The sequence below is a fragment of the Equus asinus genome, chromosome 4 (assembly GCF_041296235.1).
Source record: "Equus asinus isolate D_3611 breed Donkey chromosome 4, EquAss-T2T_v2, whole genome shotgun sequence".
NCBI lineage: Eukaryota > Metazoa > Chordata > Mammalia > Perissodactyla > Equidae > Equus > Equus asinus.
This window is the reverse complement of record NC_091793.1, coordinates 115,702,745-115,728,964: the sequence shown is the minus strand read 5'-3', so window position 1 is coordinate 115,728,964 and position 26,220 is coordinate 115,702,745. Positions and strand designations below refer to the sequence as shown.

At 38.5% G+C, this 26,220-nt stretch overlaps 2 protein-coding genes across 4 annotated transcripts in view; one reads left to right on the top strand and one right to left on the bottom strand.

Annotated features, from left to right (window-relative positions):
- Nucleotides 1-25,650, bottom strand: part of AGPS (alkylglycerone phosphate synthase) — a 139,433-nt gene extending 113,783 nt beyond the window's left edge. Inside the window, exon 1 of one of the 2 annotated variants that reach the window (XM_014834063.3) lies at nucleotides 25,304-25,650. In XM_014834063.3, the coding sequence (XP_014689549.3) occupies nucleotides 25,304-25,650 (347 nt within the window). Of the gene's footprint in view, nucleotides 1-18,354; nucleotides 18,652-25,303 lie in introns of those variants that run through there. The other variant, XM_070508160.1, reaches the window with a different exon arrangement.
- Nucleotides 25,651-25,659: 9 nt separating this feature from the next.
- Nucleotides 25,660-26,220, top strand: part of NFE2L2 (NFE2 like bZIP transcription factor 2) — a 137,202-nt gene continuing 136,641 nt past the window's right edge. The window contains exon 1 of one of the 2 annotated variants that reach the window (XM_070508161.1): nucleotides 25,660-25,791. The gene's annotated coding sequence lies outside the window, so the exon portion shown is untranslated. The remainder of the gene's footprint in view (nucleotides 25,792-26,220) is intronic. The other variant, XM_070508162.1, reaches the window with a different exon arrangement.

Below are 26,220 nucleotides of genomic sequence, written 5' to 3'. Positions count from 1 at the left end.
AAAAACTGGAGCAAAACTTTACGCAGTCCTAGAACTCTAAAGCTAAAAAGGTCCTTAAACGGCACCGAGTTCAACTGCTCATTTTTCAGATGAAGAAACTTGTGCCCAGAGAAGCAGTAATGATTACATCACTAAGCTAGTTGTGAGCATCAGAAGGCAAACTCCCAGTCTCAGGATTCTTCCTGTTGAGAGAGGTAATAGCTGAAACCCACTAAGTCACGCCCTTAGGTAATCAAAATGATTTAAAGAAATCCTTTTTTTCATCACACAAACATTTTTCAAAGCACTATTACATGTTATTATTATAGTTATTCTTCTGCACTTGACCTAAAAGGAAACATTTAAAAATCAAGAAATACGGTTGTGTCGGTAAGCCCAATGCCCTGTACTTCCTCTATCTATAGTATAACGAATTCTGCCCTTCAGAATAATGATCCCAAAGTACTGCAAGCACTGAAATGAAGATCAAAGAATCACCAAATTTCCATAAGATTCAAATAAAAGAATTCAATTGTCAACTAACCCCAGAGATCAATTAAGCAGACTGATCTCTCAGACTTTCCAATTCTTAGAGCTACTACACCAGATTTAATGTTTTCAAAATACGAGACACCTCCTCCCAGCAAGAAAAAAGAAAAGTTGATTTGATTTTACCACATGAAAAAGTAAAACAAATTTACACATCTGACCACAGCATCAAACAGTAAAAAAACACGCTGTATTAGCTGGTCCTAACAAAAGAAAATGGAGACATAAAATAGCATCACATATACACAAGGTGGCAGCATTCTCCCATGACACGCACAGTCTTTATTTTGCATTTCCCAGTGCTGTAGTTTGCACAATTTTTAACTGAAATATTTAGATTTAGCATTATTTTTATGAAAACCATACAGACTACCTTTCTTTATTCTTAAAATGGGAAATTTTCACTTTTAAGTCTCTGTACATACATAGATTAATAGTCAGATTACTATTCCTCTAACACTAATAAATTGCAAGCATCCTGATATAAATGCATGGTTTCTACCATTATTATTCCTAATACTGACATTTTCCATTAGAAAATCAGGAAAAAGAAAATATGCTTTAACCTACTTTTATCTGGGGTTAGCAATAATTCAGCTAGCTGATAACTAAAAAAAAAAATTTTGCAAACATAGTTCCAATAATTGAAATTCTAAATAAAAGATACTTCACTAATCAGTTCAGATGAAAACCAAATTTTTATCTCTTTTTCAATTTAAACAATGAGAAAAAGATCATATGATCTCAGAGCTTTTGAAAAACAAAAAGTAAAGAATGAAACTTAAGCTCCAATGCTGGATTTCTAACTAACCAACCTCAGTATCAGCTAAATTCAAATTAATTCCATATGTAGTACAATATGTAGAAGTTAAAAATAAAAGCCCTTTCAAGGATTTTTTTGTGCTAATTAAAATCTTTATTATCCAGTTGTATGCTTAATTATTTCAAGACCAAGATAACCTAAAGGAAATCATGAAAGTAAAAATAAAAGTGATGAGAGAGATACCAAGATTTGATCAATAAAACAGATATATCTCTGAAAAGATATACTTCAAAAAGTCCTATAAATGAAATAATATTCCTACCGGCTTCTTTTATTTAAAAGAAAATATTGAAGCTGCATGCCCACTAAAAATATAAAGGCCCAGGGGCCGGTTCCATGACCAAGTGGTTAAGTTTGCGCGCTCCACTGCGGCGGCCCAGGGTTCGGATCCTGGGCAAGGACGTGGCACCACTCATCAGGCCACATTGAGGCAGCGTCCCACATCCCACAACTAGAAGGACCTGCAACTAAGATATATAACTGCGTACGGGGGGTTTGGGGAGATAAAGCAGAAAAAAAAAACACTGGCAACAGTTGTTAGCTCAGGTGCCAATCTTAAAAAATATATATACATATATATAAAGGCCCAATGAGGGAAGAAAACTATAGAATACTACTTAATTCTAAATTTAATTTAAAAGATATATGCTTTAAAATAAATTTAAAACCATGTTCACCTTGAGTCTACAAGTCCTACAAAATTATTTCTAAAAACTCAATAGCAAATTTCCTATAAAACTATTTATACTGCTTACTGCCTCAATCTAACAGTGCAACTAATTGCCTTTCAAGTAGTTTAGTTAATCTAAATAGCTCAGTTATAAGCTCAATAATCTATGTGTACTATAAGAGAAAGTCCCTTTACAAAAAAGAATAGGGAAAAAGCAAATAGAAGACATAGATAAGATTGAAACAGCAATCAGAAACCTCCCAAAAGACAAACGTCCAGGACCAGACAGCTTCCCTGGTGAATTCTACCAAACATTCAACGATTTAATACCTATCCTTCTCAAACTCTTTGAAAAACTTGAAGAAGATGGGATACTTTCTAACTCATTTTATGAGGCCAATATTAGCCTGATACCAAAACTAGACAAGGACAACACGCAAAAAAGAAAATCACAGGGGGCTGGCCCGTGGCCTAGTGGTTAAGTTTGGTGCACTCCGCTTTGGCAGCTCAGGTTCAGTTCCTGGGCATGGACCTACACCACCTGTTGGCGGCCATGTTGTGGCAGCAACCCATATACAAAATAGAGGAAGACTGGAACAGATGTTAGCTCAGGGACAATTTATTTTCCACAAGTAAAAACAAGAACATTGGCAATAGATGTTAGTTCAAGGTGAATCTTCCTCGGCAAAAAAAAAAGAAAGAAAGAAAATTAAAGACTAATATTGCTGATGAACATAGATACAAAAATGCTTAGCAAAATACTAGCAAATTGAATACAGCAATACATTAAAATGATCATACACCACAATCAAGTGGGAATTATTCCATGAATGCAAAGGTGGTTCAATATCTGCAAATCAATCAATGTGATATACCACATTAACAAAACAAAGAATAAAAATCACATGATCATCTCAATAGATGCAGAGAAAGCACTGGACAAGATTCAGCATCCGTTTATGATAAAAACTCTAAATAAAATGGGTATAGAAGGAAAGTATCTCAGTGTAATAAAGGCCATACGTGACAAAGCCAGAGTTAACATCATATTCAATGGTGAAAAACTGAAAGCTATTCCTCTAAGAACAGGAACAAAATAAGAATGTCCACTCTTGCCACTCTTATTTAACATAGGATTGGAAGTCTTCGCCAGAAGAATTAGGCAATAAGATGAAACAAAAGGGATCCAAATTGGAAAGGAAGAAGTAAAACTGTCACAATTTGTGGATGACATGATTTTATATATAGAAAACTCTAAAGAATCCACTAGAAAACTACTAAAAGTAATAAACACACACAGTAAAATTGCAGGGTACAAAATCAACATACAAAAATCAGTTGCATTTCTATACACTAACAACAAAATAGCAGAAACAGATATCAAGAAGACAATCCCATTTACAATTTCAACAAAAAGAATAAAATACCTAGGAATAAATTTCACCAAGGAGGTAAAAGACCTATACACTGAAAACTAGAAGACACTGTTGAAAGAAATCAGAGAAGACATAAAAGAAATGGAAAGATATCCCATGCTCATGGATTGGAAGAATTAACATAGTTAAAATGTCCCTGTTACCTAAAGCAATCTACAAATTCGATGCAATCTTTACCAAAGTTCCAAGGACATTTTTCACAGAAACAAAACAAAGAATCCTAAAATTTATATGGAACAATAAAAGACCCCAAATAGCCAAAATAATCTTGAGAAAAAAGAACAAAGCTGGAGACATCATATGCCCTGATTTCAAAATATACTACAAAGCTATGGTAATCAAAGCTGCATGGTACTGGTACAAAAACAGACACACAGATCAATGGAACAGAATTGAGAGCCCAAAAATAAACCCACACATTTATGGACAGCTAATTTTTGACAAAGTAGCTAAGAACACACAATGGAGAAAGGAAAGCCTCTTCAATAAATGGTGCTGGGAAAATTGGACAGCCACATGCAAAAGAATGAAAGCAGACCATTATCTTACACCATACACAAAAATTAATTCAAAATGGATTAAAGACTTGAATGTAAGACCTGAAATCATAAAACTCCTACAAAAACACATAGGCAATATGCTCTTTGACATCGTTCTTAGCAATATCTTTTTGGATAGGTCTCCTCAGGCAAGAGAAATGACAACAACAAAAAATAAACAAATGAGACTACATCAAACTAGAATGCTTCTGCACAGCAAAGGAAACAATCAACAAAACAAAAGGACAATCTACCAATTGGGAGAAGATATTCACAAATCAGATACCCAATAAGGGGTTAACATCCAAAACATATACAGAACTCATATAACTAACAACAAAAAACAACCTGATTAAAAAATGAACAGAGGATCTGAACATTTTTCCAAAGATATACACATGGCCAACAGGCACATACAAAGACATGCAACATCACTAATTATTAGGAAAATGCAAATCAAAACCACAATGAGACATCACCGCATGCCCGTAAGAAAGGCTATTATTAAACAGACAACAAATAACAAATGTTGAGAGGATGTGGAGAAAAGGGAACCCTCCTATAACGCTGGAAGGAATGTAGAATAATGTAGCCACTATGGCAAACAGTATGGAGATTCCTCAAAAGATTAAAAATAGAAATACCATACAGTCTAGCTATTCCACTGCTGGGTACTTACCCAAAGAACACGAAAACACTAATTCGAAAAGATATATGTACCCCTATGTTCACTGCAGCATTATTTACAATAGCCGAGCCTTGGAAACAACCTAAGTGCCCACTGATGGATGAATGGGTAAAGAAGATGTGGCATATATATACACATTGGACTACTACTCAGCCATAAAAAAATATGAAATCTTGCCACTTGGGACAACACAGATGGACCCTTGAGGGTATTATGCTAAGCAAAATAAGTCGAGAGAAAAACAAATACCATATGATTTCACTCATGTGGCAGATTAAAAAACTACTACAAAAACAACAAATAAACACATAGATTCAGAGAAGAGATTGGTGGTTACCAGAGGGGAAGAGGGGGAGGGGGAGGGCAAAAGGGGTAAAGGGGACATTTGTACACTGATGGATGGAAACTAGACTTTTGGTGGTGAACGCAATATAGTCTATACAGAAGTCAAAACACAATGATGTACACCCGAAATTTATATAATGTTATAAACCAATGTTACCTCAATAAAAAATATATATAATTAATATGTTACACAGCCAAAAAAATAGTTAAATTAATAGAAAAAAAAGACATGGATTGATTATCACCACTTAATTAACACTGTTACAAATCTCACAGTTCCAAGATTGTTAAAACATTTGACTTAAAAAGTAGATAAATGCCATCAGGCTTTGATAGCTTGACACCATTAAACATCTGAATCATAGACTATTTCCTCCTGCCCTGATTAAAACTCACCAAGCTACTTCTAATTATACTTCATTTCCAACAGAGAAAACATGGCCAACTGAAATGGCCAGGAGGCTTGACAATTTTTTTTTTCATCCTGAATTAGTCTCTTGGCATTCTAATTAACTTTGGTCACTAATGAGATTAGTTAACACGAGTCAGCCTACCTAAATATGACTGACTCTAAGACTCTGACAAAATCAGGTTTCTGGAAAGGTCAACAAGATAATATCTCTGCCCTCAAGACAGTGAGACAGTGAGCCTTCTTCTTGCAAAACCTGGGCATTATCACGTCACGCACAATGTTTCCTCAATATCCCCATTGTAAGTTTTAAAATTCTAGTTGCCATAATAAAAATTTGGCCCTTCCATGTAATAAATTATTAATGAACTTTCTAATTTTTTCCAATGTGATAGTATAAAATAGATTAAACATAAGAATTAAGACACAGAAAGTTGTTAGTAAGAACACAGAGAGGAGGAACCCATATGCACTACTGGCTAAGTCACTCCACAGCACAATCACGTGCTAAATTTTCAAAGGTAAAGCCTTTTTTTTGAGGAAAATTAGCCCTGAGCTAACATCTGCTGCCAATCCTCCTCTTTTTGCTGAGGAAGACAGGCCCTGAGCTAACATCCGTGCCCATCTTCCTCTACTTTATATGTGGGATGCCCACCACAGCATGGCTTGACAAGCAGTGGGTAGGTCTGCACCCCGGATCCGACCCAGGGAACCCCATGCCACTGAAGCGGGATGTGCACACTTAACCACTGCGCCACCGGCAGACCCAAAGCTAACAGCATTTCTTTGACCCAGCTATACAACCCCTGGATGTCTATTCGGGAGAAATTCACATATGGTTCCATAAGAGAACATGTTTGATATACTCTCTGAAGCATTGTTTGTAAGAGTAGCTGGAGGCATCACTAGAAGAATGGGTAAGTGGTAAGTAAATTCCATGAAATACTATGCAGCAATCAGAAGCAGTGAGGTAGATGGGTATATACACAAAACATGAAGAGATTTTTTTTAAACAGTGGTAAACACAAAAGGAGAAACAATAAGATCTATAGCGTAATACCACTTAAGCAAATTAAAAATACACATACTAAATAACACGCATATTTTACAAAACACATATGCACTTATTCAAGAATATTCATGGATGCCGATAGCAGGAGGCAGATGGGATTAGGAACCAGAGACGGAAGAAAATAAAACTAAGACAGGCCTCGCATTTGTTCATAGACAAATGCCATGAACTAAAAAAGTATGATTATCACAACTCTGAACCTGAAGCAAATATGCAGCTCAGCCCTTGAATCTCAGTGCAGTTTCTCTCTGTTCCAACATAACAATTCTCTTTCACATATATACAGAAATCCCATGATGGTTTGTTATAAAACCCATTGTTGGGCTTCTTAGCAATCTCTACAAGAGTTTAGTTTTTTTTAAATGATAGAATTCCATTAAGAATGAGTGACCTTCAAACGTACAGCAAATCAAATACATATTTAACTTCCTACAGTCAACTTTTTATAGTTTACAAGAAACTGGCACTTTGAAGAAACTTTTTAAAACCTGAATTCAAGGGTCAACAATTGTGTCCTCAAGGTCCAATTCCTGTTACACTTTCTATGAATTAACAAATGGAAGAAAAAGGAATTACAGATATGGGAAAAAAAATCTTATTAGACAGAGGCACAAAGAAGAGGAAAGAAGAGACAACTGAGGCAAATAAGGCAAAGGCCAGCCGTACTCCTTGGCAGAATAATCTGGCACCCACTACTCTGCAGGCTCCTAAGGTGCCTTCTCTTACCCACAAACTTTTTACCCACTACCAAATTCTACAAATTAGAGGTTCATTATTGTTGTAATAATCTCTTTGAAAATGGTAATACAGACTATTAGGCATTTACACTTGTAGTAGCATCTATTCCAAATATTTTGTACTAGGGCAGACGTGTACACACACATACACACTCACACAAGCTTGGTACCTGCCATACTGAAGGCCTGGAACGGCACAACCATATTATCAGTTACCCTCATGCGTTGGTCTACATAAATGAGGAAAACAATCCAAATCAGTATCACGGAGTTGTCATAGCGACAAAGAACAAGGATGTATACTTCCCTTGACCACTTGTGCTCCCTGGGCTACACTTTAAATTTCATGATTTGTTCCCTCCACTGTCCATTCTAATCTAATTTAGGTAACCCACTCCAGACCGTCTCTACCACCAACTAGGAAAATGCCAACTCACTTTCATTGCTCCCTCGCTGCTTGCTGGTAACTGGAAGAGGAATTCTATCACAAGCTTATTATACTGACCAATCTGAAGTGACCAAAGGTCATTTCTGGTACAGCTTTACATGTCTGCAAAAACTATAAAACTGAACAAAACAAAGAAAATATGAATGTCTCCAAAAATATGTATGTGATTTTAACTCAGAAACCTACCCTCTGAGTTCTCTTTCTTAGCTGTCCTCCAGGGGACAGCCAACCAATACCTTTGGCAAAACCCTAAAAAGATGAAGACTGAAATCCATACCTGCTTGATATACATAGCATTCTTGCTGTAACAAGTGTTTTTTCTACTTAAAACAATAATAGCAATAATAATGATGATAATAATAATAATAAGCAGCAGCCCCTTCTACTTTAAACGACAGGTAGTTGGAATTATTACCTTTCCTGCTGGCAAACCCACAGAAAAAGATGAACTCCACAAAGTTTGAGGGGAGAGAAAAAGAATCTCTAGTGGTGGGGTCTCAGAATCTACATTTTAAGCAAGCAACAAGCGCCTCCAAAAACTTCTGATGCAAGCCATCCACAGACCACACACAATGCCTCAAGACGTGAGGAAAAGTTGAGAGCAGAAGCCTCATCTGTTGAATAGCCACAAAGGGATACAAAGCCTTAATGTAAACAGTTTAAATTCAAGCTGCTGTCACCCACAGTTTCTCAAAATCAGGAGGGATAGGAATTGAGGGAAATAAAAAAAAAAAAAAAAGAAAAACTTTAAACTCACTGCACTATAGGAAAAGATGAACCCGAGCAGAGTTTTTCCTGCCAAACAGGGCATCAAGCGGGCCAAGGAGGGGCACTCACCATGTGGAAGATGGTTGGGGGAAAAGGGGTAACAAGAAATGGAGATCTGGTTACATGACAGGGGGGTAGACAGGTCTACACCCAACTTTTACACAGGATTATCCTGGAAGGGGGAATGAGGGCTATACTGAGATAATATTTTCTAATCCAAATTGCAAGAAAGTTGATCTGTTTGGAACTTTTCCTAGTTTATACAGGTTAAGAGGGTTACAGAGCATAAAAATTAAGACGATTTATCAAACAACTTGTCTTTAGCACGATACTATGTTTATTCAAATTCCAATATATGTGGTCACCAAGGACACATACCGAGTAGAGGCAGCAGTGAGCCATGACTTCTAAAAGCCACCGAGAAGAGTTACAAATGAGAAACAGCAAACAGTGGCCATGGTGTACATGACACTGACAACCAGCCTACCATGCAGTATGAGAAACTGCTGATGCTCTTCACTCTTTTGGTTCTTCCTTTCCTCCCTAACACATAAGGTGATATTCAGTAGAAATTTCTTCTCACTATTAAAATGCTATGGTCACCACTGAGTACCTCTTCTTGCTGTGTTTCCACCTTAGAAACTATTTAAGCACTGAATTAATATCACTCCTTTCCATATAGTTTACGGCAACAGTAATAGTACTGCATAATACTATAAAGCTAAGGGTTTTACAATCACTTCATCTCCTTCTCACACCAATCTGATGACACAGGCATTATCTGCACTTAAAATATGAGAAAACAAGTTCAGAAAGATGCAGTAACTTGTCCAGGATCACATAAACCCTACCATGATACAACCAGGGTTTAAATGTTGATCTTTTGCCTCCAACATTCCTTAACTGCCAAGCTATGACTTCAGTACACTCATTGATTGCCACACAAGGAATACAAGGTATTACAAGAACTCAGATAATTTAGTGTTCATCTCTAGCTAAGAGGAAAAAGGCTTCACTGTGGTAGCATCTAAACTTCCAATTGCTTTGGAGGATGGTAGAAATTCAATAATCAAGCAGAGGCAGAAAAAGCACAAGGACTTTCCTATGCTATTAAATAGCCCAAAGTGGCTGAAGCATAGAGCATGCGCAAAGAAAGTCCTGGAAAACAGCAGAGAGGCTTGAATGCCAAATTAAAGGGATTGAGCTTTACTTCAACAATCAATAGTGAGCAATAATCAAAACACCTATTCTTCCAGCCACACTAAAAGTTATCATAATTCCTTATACACACCATGCCCTTTTATGTCTGCCTGCCTTTGCTATATATCCCGTCTGAAATGCCCTTATCTCTGTAGAGAACTCCTACTTATCCACCAAGAACCAGTCCAAAAGTCACTTTTCCTATAACGTGTTTCCTATCTTCCTCAAGAAGAATTTATGGCTCCTTCTGTATATACTGATTATAGCATTTACTACATCATATCTTCCATATATCTGTCTACATATCTCCACTGAACTGTCAATCAATTTTGCAGTGTTAGAATTTAGCACAGCACCAGCAGGCAGCAAGTACTCACACTTTCTCTGAACAAAGATTGGTCTGGTAATGGAATGCAAATCACTTGAAGAAGAGAAAATATAGAAAGGGAGACCTGACTAGATGTAACACAATTAAGATTTCATGTAGGTTGATGTCAATGGGAGAAAAACAAAGGTGTCTTGAGAATTACAATAGAATCTATCTGATTTGTCAACAGACTGTATAGGGAGAGGAAATGGAGCTCTGCAAGGCCTTATGGCTGAGATGTTGGGCTTGAATGTCTAAACAATGGTGGAAGTAAACAGAAATAGTAGAGTATTGGGATTGAAGGATAAAATAATGACCTTATACATGTATGCTAGATTGGAGAAACCAGCAAGACATTCAGATAGAAATGCCCAATAATTAAAAATATGAAAATGGAGGTTGAGTTAGAAATATTAATTTAAAAGGTCTCCCACTAATGGTAAAACCCAATATAGTCCAAGTAGATGAGATTATTAAGGAAGAAAGGACTAAAATCTTAAGAATTTGTAAATTTAGGAAGCAGAAGGAAGAAAAGTCAGCCAAGGCAGGGCCAGAAAGGTAGGAAGAAAATCAGGATAGTGTAATAACATGGGAGCTAAGGAAAGAGCTAAGAATATCCATCAGGAATTGGGAATTGGTCAAAAGGATGACTAAGGATTTTATAATTAGGTTATTGATGGCTTTTAAGAGGGTCATTTCAAAAGGGTAATAAAGGCAGAAAACAATTTCAAAAGTTATCTGAGCATGCTTTCAAGAAGCAGGAAAAGTCAACAAACAAAAAAGACTCAAGAGGAAAATACACAGGATAATTCATGGAGCAAGATTCTGGAAAAGGAATCATCAAAAAAGATGAAAAGATGATCTGGCTGTGACAGCTTTCAATGCATGATAGCCAGAGTTAGTTCAGCTCATTTAGCTGCCTGGGCATCTATTTTTGTCCTAAGATCACCACCACTTCTTTCCAGGCAATAGCTGACTAGAACAATGCAGACACATGACTCAGCTTTTGGGAACATGGGGGTTCAATTATTCTTCGCTAGTGGCTGAATATCCTGGAGGAGTGGGGTGGCCATATTTTTTTTTTTTTTATTAATGTTATGATAGATTACAACCTTGTGAGATTTCAGTTGTACCTTTTTGTTAGTCATGTTGTGGGTATACCACTTCCCCCTCTGTGCCCTCCCCCCACCCCCACTTTTCCCTGGTAACCACCGATCAGATCTCCTTATCAATATACTAACTTCCACCTATGAGTGGAGTCATATAGAGTTCGTCTTTCTCTGACTGGCTTATTTCGCTTAACATAATACCCTCAAGGTCCATCCACGTTGTTGTGAATGGGCCAATTTTGTCTTTTTTTATGGCTGAATAGTGCTCCATTGTGTATATATACCACATCTTCTTTATCCAATCATCAGTTTCTGGGCATGTAGGCTGGTTCCACGTCTTGGCTATTGTAAATAATGCTGCGATGAACATAGGGGTGCAACAGACTCTTGAGATTTCTGATATCAGGTTCTTAGGATAGATACCTAGTAATGGGATGGCTGGGTCATAGGGTATTTCTATTTTTAACTTTTTGAGAAATCTCCATACTGTTTTCCATAGTGGCTGTACCAGTTTGCATTCCCACCAACAGTGTAAGAGGGTTCCTTTTTCTCCACATCCTCTCCAACATTTGTCACTCTTGGTTTTGGATGTTTTTGCCAATATAATGGGTGTAAGGTGATATCTTAGTGTAGTTTTGATTTGCATTTCCCTGATGATTAGCGATGATGAACATCTTTTCATGTGTCTATTGGCCATATTCATATCTTCTTTTGAGAAATGTCTGTTCATGTCCTCTGCCCATTTTTTGATCAGGTTGTTTGTTTTTTTGTTGCTAATCAGTGCGAGTTCTTTGTATATTATGGAGATTAACCCTTTGTCAGATAAGTGGCTTGTAAATATTTTTTCCCAATTAGTGAGCTGTTTTTTTGTTTCAATCCTGTTTTCCCTTGCCTTGAAGAAGCTCTTTAGTCTGATGAAGTCCCATTTGTTTATTCTTTCTATTGTTTCCCTCAACTGAGGAGTTACAGTGTCCGAAAAGATTCTTTTGAAACTGATGTCAAAGAGTGTACTGCCTATATTCTCTTCCAAAAGACTTATTGTCTCAGGCCTAATCTTAAGGTCTTTGATCCATTTTGAGTTAATTTTGGTGTGTGGTGAAAAAGAATGGTCAATTTTCAATCTTTTGCATGTGGCTGTCCAGTTTTCCCAGCACCATTTGTTGAAGAGACTTTCTTTTCTCCATTGTAGGCCCTCTGCTCCTTTGTCGAAGATTAGCTGTCCATAGATGTGTGGTTTTATCTCTGGGCTTTCAATTCTGTTCCATTGATCTGTGGACCTGTTTTTGTACCAGTACCATGCTGTTTTGATTACTGTAGCTTTGTAGTATGTTTTGAAATCGGGGATTGTGATTCCGCCGGCTTTGTTTTTGCTCAGGATTGCTTTAGCAATTCGCGGTCTTTTGTTGCCCCATATGAATTTTAGGATTGTTTGTTCAACTTCTGTGAAGAATGTTCTTGGGATTCTGATTGGGATAGCATTGAATCTGTATACTGCTTTAGGTAGTATGGACATTTTAACTATGTTTATTCTTCCAATCCATGTGCAAGGAATGTCTTTCCATCTCTTTATGTCATCGTCAATTTCTTTCAAGAAAGTCTTGTAGTTTTCATTGTATAGATCCTTCACTTCCTTGGTTAAGTTTATCCCAAGGTATTTTATTCTTTTCGTTGCAATTGTGAATGGGATTGAGTTCTTGAGTTCTTTTTCTGTTAGTTCATTGTTAGTGTATAGAAATGCTACTGATTTATGCACGTTAATTTTATACCCTGCTACTTTGCTGTAGTTGTTGATTATTTCTAATAGTTTTTCGGGGTGGCCATATTTTACCACTTGGACAGAAGAGCAGAAAAGGCTGATCTGCTTAGAGAAACACACAACAGATACTAGCCAGAAGCGCTGCTAGCAGGAAACCTGATGGCTTTCTGGCTCTTGGTTCTAATTCTATGCCAACAGCAAGCTTCATTCCTGTCCTTTGGTTCTTTGGTGCCCCTGTACTCTTGTAATAAACTCTCCTTTTCTGCTTTAACCTAGTTCAAATTAATTAATACTTGTAACCAAAAGTCCTAATTAATACACATACTAAAAAAGAAGAATACCTTTCTAAAAAAGGTTAGCACTTTATAAAATTTGAAGGCAGGGAGTTGAATGTACTTTCTGAAAATAATAGCAGATGGCAGGTAAGAACTTGAAAATAAAACCAAAATCAGACTAGCAGTTTAATCGTTATGCTGTGAAGCTACAAATACTTTGTGAAGACAAAGCAGACAAAATACTATCTGGAAATCAAGAATGATATACAAGAACAAAAGTAGAACCTTTTACTTCAAAATTATATTTTTTAATTTTACTCCAAATGAAGATTACCACTATGTCAAAACACCAAGACATTAAGCTAGAAATGTCCAATAATTAAAAACATGAAAATAGAGATTGAACAGTTAGAGATATTAACTTAAAAGTTCCCCCAATAATGATGAAAGCTAACACTGGAAATTTTACTTCAAAAATGAAGCTACCGATTTTCTTTAAAATTCATCAAAAATAAGATAGACTAAGACTAGATGGAGAAAAGGACAGATTAATAGATAGATATGTGATAAGAAAAGAAAGTAAAATGTTAATGGTAGAATCTAGGTGGTTGGTATATGAATGTTTATTATAAAATTCAACTTTGCAATATGCTTAACTTTTTTTTAAATAATATGTTTGGAGGAAAAGAAAACTGCTGACAGTATAATCTTTAAAGTGTATCACCTCACATGGAGGGATCTGCCCAGACAGTAAGTATGAGCCATCTGACTAAGGGTACGTTGTTTACTGATAACGGTAAGTGGTTTAAATTGGCACATTTCAACCAGTAGCCTCAGCTCTCTCTCTTCATCTCCACAGGGGCCTACGCAAGCCCTGTTTAAACACTGTTTCCTAAGGTCCCTGTGGTCATGTTTTGGTTTCCCCTTAGCAACTCAGGCCAAAACATCTAACTTCCTTTTATTTGAATTTTTGGAAAGCTGTTTTCTTAAAGTACAAGATATAAATGTGCTCAAAGACAATGGCAGTCTTTCTCCTAGGATTCCAATCATTTCCAATTCTTTATTCTTGGTCAAAATTAAGTCCAAACAAGCAGTTGTCCTTTATGTCTGCTTCTGCCCACTGACCATGAATGAATGATGTATTCTAGTGCTCTTTGACCCATTAAAGCCCTTTTTAAAAATATGCTTTAGGGAAATTTTTAAGGATTTAATTGTAAAAAGCTTACCGTAGTATTCTTTATAACAGGGAAAAGTTGGAAACAATTAAATCTAACACTGTACTGGTTAAATTGTAGTACCTACATAAATACAATACTTGCGCAGTCACGGAAGATGATGATGTTGCACACTAATATTTCTTGACACGGAAAGTTATTCACAAAATAGTGAAAAATGGTAGTTTCAAGACATTATTACAGCACGACTTCAGATACACATGTCATATCTGAAAGATGCCAAGATGCTATAGTTGTTATTCTTAATTAGTTTGGATGTTTATCTTCATTTTGATTATCTATTATTTTCTATTTTTTCTGCAACAAAAATGTATAACATTTCAGAATAAATTCTTTATCCTGCCATTTTTTTATAATTGGTAAATAACTGCCAGAAGCTCTGCTGCTATCAGAATAAGACTTCTCAAAGCTATCCACAAAGCTGAAGGCCCCTATCATTCCTAAAGCCAACTGCCATACCAGTTTTATAAACTTTATTATATTTGTCCATTCTCCTACCCTAATTCTCCTGATTCTATTCTCATCCAAATTCTCTCATCAATGTTTTCACCTTCAGATTTAAGAATTCTTGTAAAACATCTTGACATAGACTAGTACTCTCTCAACCCTTCTAATCTGTTTCTTTGAAATCAAGTTGCCCTTCCATTGCGATGCCAGTCACCATTCCCCTCTCATAGCTCTGCTACAGCACTTAGCGCCTTGCAGTAACAGAAGACACACTAGCCTTCCTTAGCAGACCTGCAAATCCCAGAATGCAGAAACTATGTACTAATCCTCCCCAGTGCTCAGCACATAGAAAACACTAAATAAATTGCCAACAAACTTGGGTAGATGAAGTTTCAAACAGGTGAGGAGATGGCAAGAGACTATCTAGCTGATTTAAATGAATTAAAGGCTCCAAGCCTAGATATTACATCACATGATACTTAACAGTATGATTTTAGAGTTCCTGTTCATAACATGAGAAAATCATGGGGAAGAGAAGACAGGCAATGGTCCAACATACCCTCCCCCCAATTCTCAAAAATAAAAAGAAAACATGTCCAAAACAAGTGACCCTGAAGTCTGGTATCAAACAAGCCAACGTCTTCCAGAGAATGGAAGCTAGAAAATGTGGCATGAATAAGAGACCTTGCCTAAGACAGAAGAGACAGGTAAATCAGAAGCTGAGGTTTAGAAGCTAGACTTTAAACAGTGGTTGGGGGTGGAGGGTTATGAACTGACTCCAGCTACACTCATCTCTTTGTTACTCTCCTAATACACCACAGGTGTGCCTCCCATTAGGGTATTTGCACACACTATTCCTTTGCCTGGAACACTCATTCAACTAAATATCCACATAAGGAAATTCTCTCATCTCCTTCAAATATTTGCTCAAATGTCATGTTCTCCAGTGACTTCCTATTTAAAATTTGAACCCTACCTCCTTACTCTGCTCCACTTTTTCTTCTTCCATAGCACTTATCATCTCCTAACACACTTAATAATTTATACTTATTTCTTACATCTGGTTAATTATCCATTTCACCCACTAGAATGTAAGCTCCATGAAAGCAGAGATCTCTGTCCATTTTGTTCACTGATGTAGCCCAAGCACCTAGAACACAAGTGACCGATAAATACTTGTTTAATGCACAAAATGGATGTGAGAAAGACTGTGAGGAAAAAATGAACAGGACTTAGTGATAACAATATCATATCAAGGAAAAAGTTCTAGACTTGAGATGAAAGACCTGGATTCAAATCTAAACACTACCACTTAGCAGCTAGCAAGTGACTATTTTCTGGCAAGTGTCTATGAACTTTAGATCCTGTTCTGTAAAATGGGTGGTTGTGAGGATCAATGAGAAACATGTATAAGAGCAGCACAGTGACTGCAGAATTAATTATTAATTTGAATAAATTAATTCAAAAGAGAGTTAAATCTTAAAAGAAAAAGCTCAAGAGTAAGTGTTGAAGGATGTGACTCTAGGACTGGTGCAAATAACAAGAGAAGTGAGAAAACCCAGAAAATTTCATTTGGGAACAGAAAGGATAGATAATGAGTTAGGTTTCAATCTACAGCTGTGCTGACCAACATGGTATCACTAGCCACATGTGCCTATTTAAATTTAAATAAATAAATAAAATTTAAAATTCAGCTCCTCTGTCACACTAGCCATATTCAAGTGCTTAATGGCCGCCTGCAGTTAGTGGCTACCATAATGGACAATGGAGATTACAGAACATTTCCATCAACACGGAAAGCTCTAGTGGACAGTACTGATTTACAAAATTTGAGTTGACAGCAGAATAGAATTCAAATGGGTGTCATTTCAATAACCGTAATGCTGGATTCCTGTAAGGTTCAAACATGTTTAGAAGAAATGCAAAATCCAATCAAATTATCAATCTGAGTGGGAGTCACTAACTGTGAATATAACAAATTAAATAATTCATATTACTTGATTACAAGGTCCTCGGATATGCGAATATTTCTCACTTGATGATATGAGGTGGCTGACATGCCAACTATAAATAGAGTTTGGAGAGTCCCAGGGAAGTTGCCAACAAGAATCTGGTGAGCATCCTGGCCCACACCTCTGGTTAGTAACTTCAGATAAGCTGGCAAGGTCAAATATTACATGGAATACAACAGTGCTCTTAGTGAGTAATAAGATTATACTTACAGCTCCAAATCTCACTGGAGAGGCAGAACTCCCTCATTAAAAGTAACTACAGTTACCTGGAATGGTAACAGCCTTCCTTAATGAGTAAGCAAGCATATTTCAACTACAGAAAGATCTAGAATTAAATACATAAATCAAATACATAAATTCTCTCGCTTAAGAGAAGAGAAGAGAATCGAAGTTGGATGTTAACGTTTTCATCTTAAGAAAGCTATGCAAAAGTGGATCTAAATACTTACAAAATTTAAGAGAATCTGGTCTGTAAGAACAACTGACTTGTAAGAAATTGAAAATGTGTAACTGAGCAATAGACTTAGACTTGTGATTTTAAACTGAAATCTTACAAGTTCATAAATAACATTTGAACACTGTAAAGACTTCAAGGTCATTGTGTTTACAAATTCAATTTAATATGTCTATAAGAATGACTTAGTACCTAGGAGCATTTTATTTCCTCAGACAACTGCTGTACTTCAGAAAATTGAACATATTAAACACTACACAGTATTTTAATTATTTTAGCCTATTTATATGCAGTAATATCTGTAAAAACACTGGTTTGATAGGTTCTTTATATTAAAATAAATAACTATTCAAACCTAAAACTAGCAACCACCAAAATGCCCATCAATAACAAAAGTGATAAATTGCAATGTATATCCACCCAATATTCAGCAATGAGGATGAACAAAATACAACTAGACGCAAGAACAAGGATTAATATCAAAACCTAATACTAAGGGAAAGAAGCCAGACACAAAAGAGTATACACTGTATGATTCCATTTACAGAAAGTTCAAAACAAGCAAATGCAAACTACGGTGTTAGAAGTCAAAGTAGTGGTTATCCTGGTGGGAGGAGGCATTGGAAAGGAGCATGAAGAGAGCCTCTGGGGTACTGGTAATGCTGTTTATTAATCTAAACACTGATAAGATAGATGTGTTCACTTTGTGAGAAGTAATTAAGCTGCAAACTTATGATCTGCACATTTAGAATAAATTATGTAATATTCAATAAAATTTAGCAAAAAAAAGTAAACATATATACAAACATTTATAAATAGCAAAAGTTAGCTTTTAATCCCCGTCCCATCCCAAGGCATGTTCCAGGGATAGCAGTAATTCTGGTCAGTAGCTAGAGTATCAAGGAAATAAGAGATGAACCTAGAAAAATAGATCCTCCTGAAGGACCTTAACTGCCATACCAAGGAAACTATAATGTACTCAAAAGACAATGGGATAACACATGCAAATGATGCAGGTGGGAGATTGTTTACCTACCATAAAGTTTTCAGCCCTTTCCTTTAATTTCTCCAAAAACATTCCAAACATTCCAGCAATACCTTCATTCCCCAGCCTCTAGTTTCCAGTGTGGAGGGACTTGAGTAAGAGTAACAGCCCTGGCCTGTCCCCAACCCTCACACTCACTCCTTCTTATGGGAGGAGTGATTTACTCCTGAGAACTATTTTGAGTTAGTGAAGTCTTAGAGTACCAAGCAGCTGGGGTCAGCCCTTTCTCTCTCTTTAGAGTCCATCTGCTAGAGAGAGGTTATACTCCAGTCTCTCAGGGCCATGTATGAGGCTTACTGGAGCTGGCTCTGCCCTTGCAGAGGAGGCCTTCTGTAGTCCAGCACTGCCTATGACTGAATCTAAGTCAGGGAAAACATCAGGTAGTCCAGATCTAAGCCGTATTTCCAACCAGCTCTATCAGTAATAAAGCCGACATTTTTACCTCCATCTATCTATACTGAGTGTCTTACTTCTCAACTGATTCTGAACTCAGATGTGGGAGAGTGATATATTAAATATTACCCCTAAAGCTCAACAAATAAAAGAGTACTAATAGGCAGAGGGGGATTACTACTCTATGTCAGAGGAGTAAACTCTACTCAGGATCCTTTGATTTGGTTTGGCATTGAAACTAACACACTAATCTGTTGAACAGGAGAAGTTATTTTCTGAATAATAAGAAAATAAAACTCAAAGGACTAATACTTCCTTAGCACTTACTTTTAAAGTGTTCCATACAGTAGCTCATCTGACTACAACAGCACTCCATTTCTCTGCAGTCTAAAAACAGCTCACTTAATTTATTCCTAGATATTTTTATTAAGTGACCAGAGGGTAGATGGTTCTATAGTAAGTAACTTCCTGACATAAAAAAGTCTCTTTGCAGAAAGTGCGGTTCATCTCAAAATTACACTTGCAATCTAAGAGAAGTATGATACCAAATAACCACGGAGATTAAGTCTTCAGGGCTTCTTGTTCATTCACAGCCCAAAGACAGTTAACTTACAGCCAAGCAGTAAATCTTCCATGACCTCTTCTCTTTCCTTCTTTCTCCTCTGATCCTGGGTCTTCCACATGCTCCTCCTCTTTCCCTTTTATTCTCGACACTGTCTTCTCCCACAAGTCAAACAGCAAAATTCACTCACAAATGGAAATAGGCTGGTCTAACTTTTTAAATCATGAATTATATTTTCTTAAATTGTGAAGTTCATTTTGACAGGATCACATATTTTCTAATTTATTCAGTAAGCACATTATAAACAAATGTCTTCTTAACTATACAACATTGTATTTGACCCTGATCTACCTTATGACAAAGAAAAGTAACTTGATGAATATGGAGTAAATAATTCCCCCCTCAGAGAACAACATCAAGTGCAATATACTGCACAGGGGAAGGAATACAGGCTCTGTGCCTGAAGACAGGTCAGAGGTGAAATGCTGTCTCTTTGATTTCGTAGTTGCATGACCTTAACACAGATTAAGTTCTCTGAGCCTCCACTTCCTCACCTGTACCATACATACAACATCACCTACTTTTCAGAGCTGTTGTGAGAATTAAATGAAATAATGTACACAAAGCCTCAGCACACTGTCTGGCACATTAGGAGTTAAATTAAAACTCCCATTACTACTATCACTATAATTCCTAGCTAGGAACTCAAAGTAGGCTAAGTATTTCATTCAGCATAACTACTAAAATAAGCTCTAATTTTGCCAAATGATGCTAAGTCATAAGTCAGGTCACTTATGCAAATAGCTTTGTTGCAGAAATGCGTCAGCTCTTACAGGATTCAGGATGCCCTCCTGGGAAACACAGAGGTTAACTCAGCTTGTTTCCTCCTGGAAAACATTTACCAAGGCTTCTGGCAGATGTTAAATAATACATTATTTTTTAAAGAATGGTGTCTATAAAAGACAGTATAAGCAAGTAAATTAAACAATAAGTAGCATTCTTACTCAGATATTCCTTTGATCTGAACCAGAAGAGTTTATAACCTCTGTGAAAACTGCCATAGAACAGTTCTGACTAATGCAAACCACAATGAGGCTAGAGCCAAAATTCACAACTGGGAAAGCAGTTATCAGTATGGAGGGACAGATGTCAACATGGGGTTTTTTCCTTCTCTTTTTCATAACATAATAGCTTTAAAAAAAAACTGAAAAAATCCAAAACCAAGGCATAAAAATGTCACATATATAACTAACATTTACTATGATTTTTAGGAATCTAAAACTGCATTTAGAAGTAAGACCAAAAAGAAACTATTCATGGAGTAATATGCTCTTAAAGAAAAACGGAGCAGGGCCAGCCCAGTGGCATAGTGGTTAAGTTCCCACGTCTGCTTCCACAACCCAGGTTTGTATCTAGGGCACAGACCTACACACCGCTCATCAAGCCACGCTGTGGTGGGGTCCCACATACAAAATGGAGGAAGGCTGGCACAGATGTTAGCTCAGGGACAATCTTCCTCAAGCAAAAAGAGGAAGATTGGCAACAGATGTTAGTTCAAAGCCAATCTTCCTCACAAAAAAAGAAAAGAAAAACGGAGGGTCCAAAAGTAAACCATCACCCTCAAAACTCTGCTCAACAACTTCACATAATGAGGATATATGTTCCTGGATAGAAGTAATTAGAACCAACTCACAGGAGACCGTATGACAAGTACAACAGGTAGTGGTCGGTCAGCCCTCTTACATGTCCACATTCCTCAGGACTCTGTCACCCTTTTTGTATTTTCATTGTCTCCAAACTCCCACGGCATTTAGTAACATAATTTTAAGTATTACCTAATGCACTAACTTCCAAAACTCAAATCCATCCTTTCCTCTCTATTCTCACTGACATCATCTTGGTTTAATCCTTCATTATTCCTTACCTGTCCTGCTACAACAACCTCCCCTAACTGATCTCCCTATGTCCATCCTCATCCTTCTCCAATCCTTTCTTAACATTGCAGGTGCAGTGACCTCTCTCAAACCAAAACCCAATCTGGTCATGTCCCTGCCCAGCTTGTTGCCTTCAAGGGTTCTCCATCACTTTGTCGCCTCAGCTGCTTCATTCTTCCTCACTACATTTATCACTATCTGACATACTATATTACTTGTTTGTTCACTATCTCCACTCCAATTAGAATAGAAGTCTATAAGGGCAGAGTTTTTGTTCATTGTTATATATTGCATAGTAAGCATTCAAACATGTACACATGAATGAGTGAATGAACAAATGAATGAATGAATGGACTGACGACCTACAGGCCAAAGACCTCTGTGACCTGCCAGTGCCTTCCTCTCTTCACTTTACCCCCACCTCTACCAATACTGAAGTGTTTAGTTGTCTAAATTCAATAGGCACTTTCACGCCCCCTTGCTTTGCCATATGCTATTCCCTGTGTCTGAATGCAAACTCTCCTCACCATCCAATCAACCTGCCACACCATGATCCATATTTTAAAACCGCCTCCAGAAAGCTTCCCCTGACCCCCTATATTAGAGTTTATCCCTCGCTTTCCCTTGTGCTACATCTGTACCTGTATCTACAACGGCTCTACTCAAACTGTGCTGGACTGTGTATCTCCCTTATTAGACTGTGAATTCTTTGAGGCCAAGGACTATTATTCATCTCTTTACTCCCAGTGCCTAGGACAAAACCTGTCATAAAGCAACTACTCTATAAATGTTGAGTAAATTAACATGCACAACTATTCTGTTAGAGGAATGAAAACACGGAGTGTCATGAAGTCACTCCTCCAATTCCATGATGATAACAAGCCATGAAATAAAAGAATTATAACCAGTGACATTATCCAAGGTAAACAGCAAAAAGGAGTTATACAAACAACACACATCACCAAACAATTCCAAAATAACTGACATACAGTCACACTCACACTTTGTTAGATACACACGCTGACTCCTTCTTGCTCCATCATTTGTCTTTCCTTTAGGCTCAGCTCTGCAGCTGGCAAATCAGGTCCAGCTAAGCAGGAGGAAGTAAAAGGGAGATCTGGGTTCCCATGAACAATATATTTTGTAGATCACTCACTGAGGAAGTTTTTGATGTTCCATCTAACACAACTTTTTGTGTTCCCTCATATTTTGATTCAAACTTCAAAACAGTTGTACAGCAACTGAAATTTCACAAGGTTGTAAGCTATCATAAACTCAATAAAAATTTTTTTAAAAAATCCATTGTTGAACATAGATGAGCTGATATGGATTTTTAGGCTACACATTAGACCTTAAATTTTGTGACTTATTTTTCAAAGCAGATCTTTTATTAAAAGATTGTTTATTAAAAAAATGTTGCTACTTGGCAAAAAAAAAAACAAAAAAACCACTTGTACAGGACTAGATTTTACCACTAGCCACACCTAAACCTGAACCAAACACCAGAGCTTGCTACCCATTATAATCTATGCCATCAATGGGTTACAGTTGTGCTTTCATTCTACGGAGTAGCCACAAAGCCCCACCTAAACCAGTCACCTTCAACCATGGGAAGCCTCATCCATTACCCCAGTGTGCCTTACAAACATTATTTTTCTCTGAATGTTGTAAACCAAGGCTGCTAAATCTAACCAAAAGGAACATTGCCCTATCTACTTACTTCTAAGAATGTAAACGCACATATACATGTACAATCACACAGATGCACACCAATGAACAGATATAAATGTGCATGAAGTTGTTTGGAAAAGTTTAAAGTTAAAAGTTTTAAATCCAACGACAGCTAATATAACATCAAGTGAAGCCAGAAGCCAAGATGTGATCCTTAATACCTCCCTTCCCCACCACTTAGTAACCAAGTTATGGAAAATTAACCTCCTAATATTTTTTTAAATAAGTTGCCTACTCCCAATATTATGCCTTAGTTCAGAATCACAGCATTTCGCATCAGGATAACCGTCTCCTAATTGGTCTCCCTGTCTCTGGACTCAATGACAATTGCATGTACCATTTGTTGAAGGGTTATGTAACTGGCACTGCACTATGCACTTGATTGTTTAACTCTATTTTTCAAATCTCACAGCAAGACTGCAAAGCAGGAATTACTGTCCTCATTTTCACAAATGAGGGGATTGAAGCTCTGAGAGAGGTTAAGTGACTTGCCCAAGGTCATGCAGCTGGAACTGCGTAGTGGATATTCAAACTCAGGTCTATGCTCCCCGCCATTATATGCTAAACTGCTTAACCTTCTTCCAGTCAGCCCCCCGTGTGACTTTCTAAAAGGCAAATGCAATCATGTTTTGCCCCATGTAAAATCCTGAAAACAAGACTGGCCTCTCCAGCCCTGTCATCCTCACTTCCTGCCACACTTAACTGCCAACAGTTCCATAATCTGTCTCTCACTACTTTACCTGTGAACATTTTTCTGCCAAGAACACTTTTTCTCCTTTGGCAGGTTTCTTCCAACACAAACTTCAAGATGTACTCAGACAATCCTTACCCTGGAAAGCCTTCAGCCTAACAAACGCATACCCAAAACTGGGTTAAGTGACCGTTTACTATGGTTATCAGCTAAGTTTCTTGTCGTATCTTATTTTATTATAAGTTTATCTTACTAAGCTATTAGTTCCTTAAAAGTAAATAATTTTTTTTGGTCAGGAAATTGGCCCTGCGCTAACATCTACTGCCAATCTTCCCCTTTATGTTTGAGGAAGATTGTCCCTGAGCCAAAATCCATGCCAATCTTCCTCTACTTTGTATGTGGGATGCCACCTCAGCATGGCTTGAAAAGCAGTGTGTAGGTCTGCGCCTGGATCAGAACCTGCGAACTCCTGACAGCCAAAGCGGAGCACGCAAACTCCACTACACCACTGGCCAGCTCCAGAAAATACTTCGCTTTTAAATCTTCGTATTCCCAGCACAGTGTGTCCTTAGTAGAGGAGGGACTCATGAATGTTAAATTAACGAATGAATTCATCAGAAACAGTACAATTTAAGAACTTAGCCCTATGGTCAATCTGATGTGCTTTCAAATTCTAATCAGCCACATAGTATAACCTGCCAAGCCTGCAGCAGGCTTCTAAATCTTTTTTATTTCTTTACCTGTAAAATGAGAAATAACTGCACCTACCTCCTAGTTTGCGAGGAGTAAAACAAATAATAGACTTAGCACAATCTCTGGCACATTGAAAGTACACATTAAACATCAGCAACACTTTTTTTTCCCTCTCAAAGTTTATCCACGCTGATGAAGCCACATCTCAGAAAACAGCTTCTCCTAGTAGCTTCCATCAGAGCTTAAGATCTCTCCCAAAAATCGTTAGTCAAAATCTCTTACAAACATCCTCACCCACAGGCAAGGTTCTTTCAGAATCCGGTTACACCACAGCTCAGTAGCTGCCACCACATTCTAACTCACTAACTAAAGTGTGCATTTTATGGCTTCTTACCCACCCATCGGTTTCCTCCCTCAAAGTCAAAGATGATGCTTCTAAGCAAGTGGAAATGCGCCCCACAGAAACCAGTCAGCACCTTCTTCCAGGTACCACCACTTCTGCCCGTTCCCAGGCTTATGCGAATTAGAAGAGATCTCTATGATCATGTAGTGCAAATTTAGATCTCCTCGGAGAATCACAATTCTATCCTTTTATCCATTCCAAGACCTTAGCCCCGAGAGTATTAATTCAAGATAGAAAATGAATTCCTAGCATTAAGAATCCAAGAGAAGGGGTCCCCATAAAGCCTTCCCCACTAAGAGTTCTTCAGGTCTGTTACTCTCAAATAGTGACCCAAATCCACCATTCCATCCCGCCTCCTTCCTGACAGAGTCAGGGTCTTCTCTCCTGAAAGAGATCTGGGTCCCCACTTTCAGGGACCAGGATGCCTTCCGCGCACCCGTGACACCTCTCTTCCCACCTCGCCTGTGCCCTCCCGCAGCACAGGCCTGGCCTGGTCCCTCGCCTCCAGCTCGCTCCACAGAGCCGCTACTCACCGCTTCTTGGGGATTGTGCCCGACTCGTGCGCGGCAGGAGTGGCAGTGGGCGCCGCCGTGGCCGCCGACGCGGCTCTCCGCGCTTTGCACTCATTGGTACTCACAGCCTCCCGGGGCCGGCCCCGCAGATGGCCCGAGAGAACCCGGAGCCTCCGCCCGGCGCGCTCCTGCTCCGGGTCCCGGTTCCGGAACCGGTCCGCTGCAGAGCCGGAGCCGGAGCAGGAGACGGAGCCCGCGCCCGCGCCAGAGGCAGCCGCCGCCTCCGCCATGGCTTCCGCCTTGTGCCGCCGCCTGAGACCGCTGGGCGCGGGTGAAAGGTCACTCAGAGCGGCGCCCGGCGCGACCATTCGCTGCGGCGCATCCCGGCAGCCACCGCGGCGACTGGGCGGCGGTGCCCTGCGCGGGGAGCTACTTAGTCGCAGCTCCCGCCCACGCCGCCAGCCCCGCCTCGGCGCTCAAGCCCCGACCGGGAAGCACCTGCCGAGCAGGTGAGTTTGAGCTATCCCCGGATTGGCCCAGGCCGCACCGGGCTGGACCGGGAGCCAAACCACGAGCGTTCCCGAGGTGTCCTAGTACCCTGGGTCGTGTCCTCCGCTGTGGTCTGGGCCTCTGGAAGACGCCTTGGAGCAGGAGGCATGGGCGGTGCTGCTGGACCTGACAACGAACCAGCGCCATCCTTTCCCTGAATGAGCTCCTACTGCTGCCCCTCCACTCCCCTTTCTTGCCAGGTCACTAAAGTGACTCAAAGCTGATTGGTTGCCTGTAACCATTAGAGCAAATAACTGTCATTTTCTCATCGCCTGCTTCGTTCTGGGCTCGGTGCTTACTTAATGCTAGACCTCAAGCAAGTAATCTCCATTTTACAGATGAAAAAACTGAGGCTCAGAGACACTAAATTGCCCGAGTGCATGCAGCTA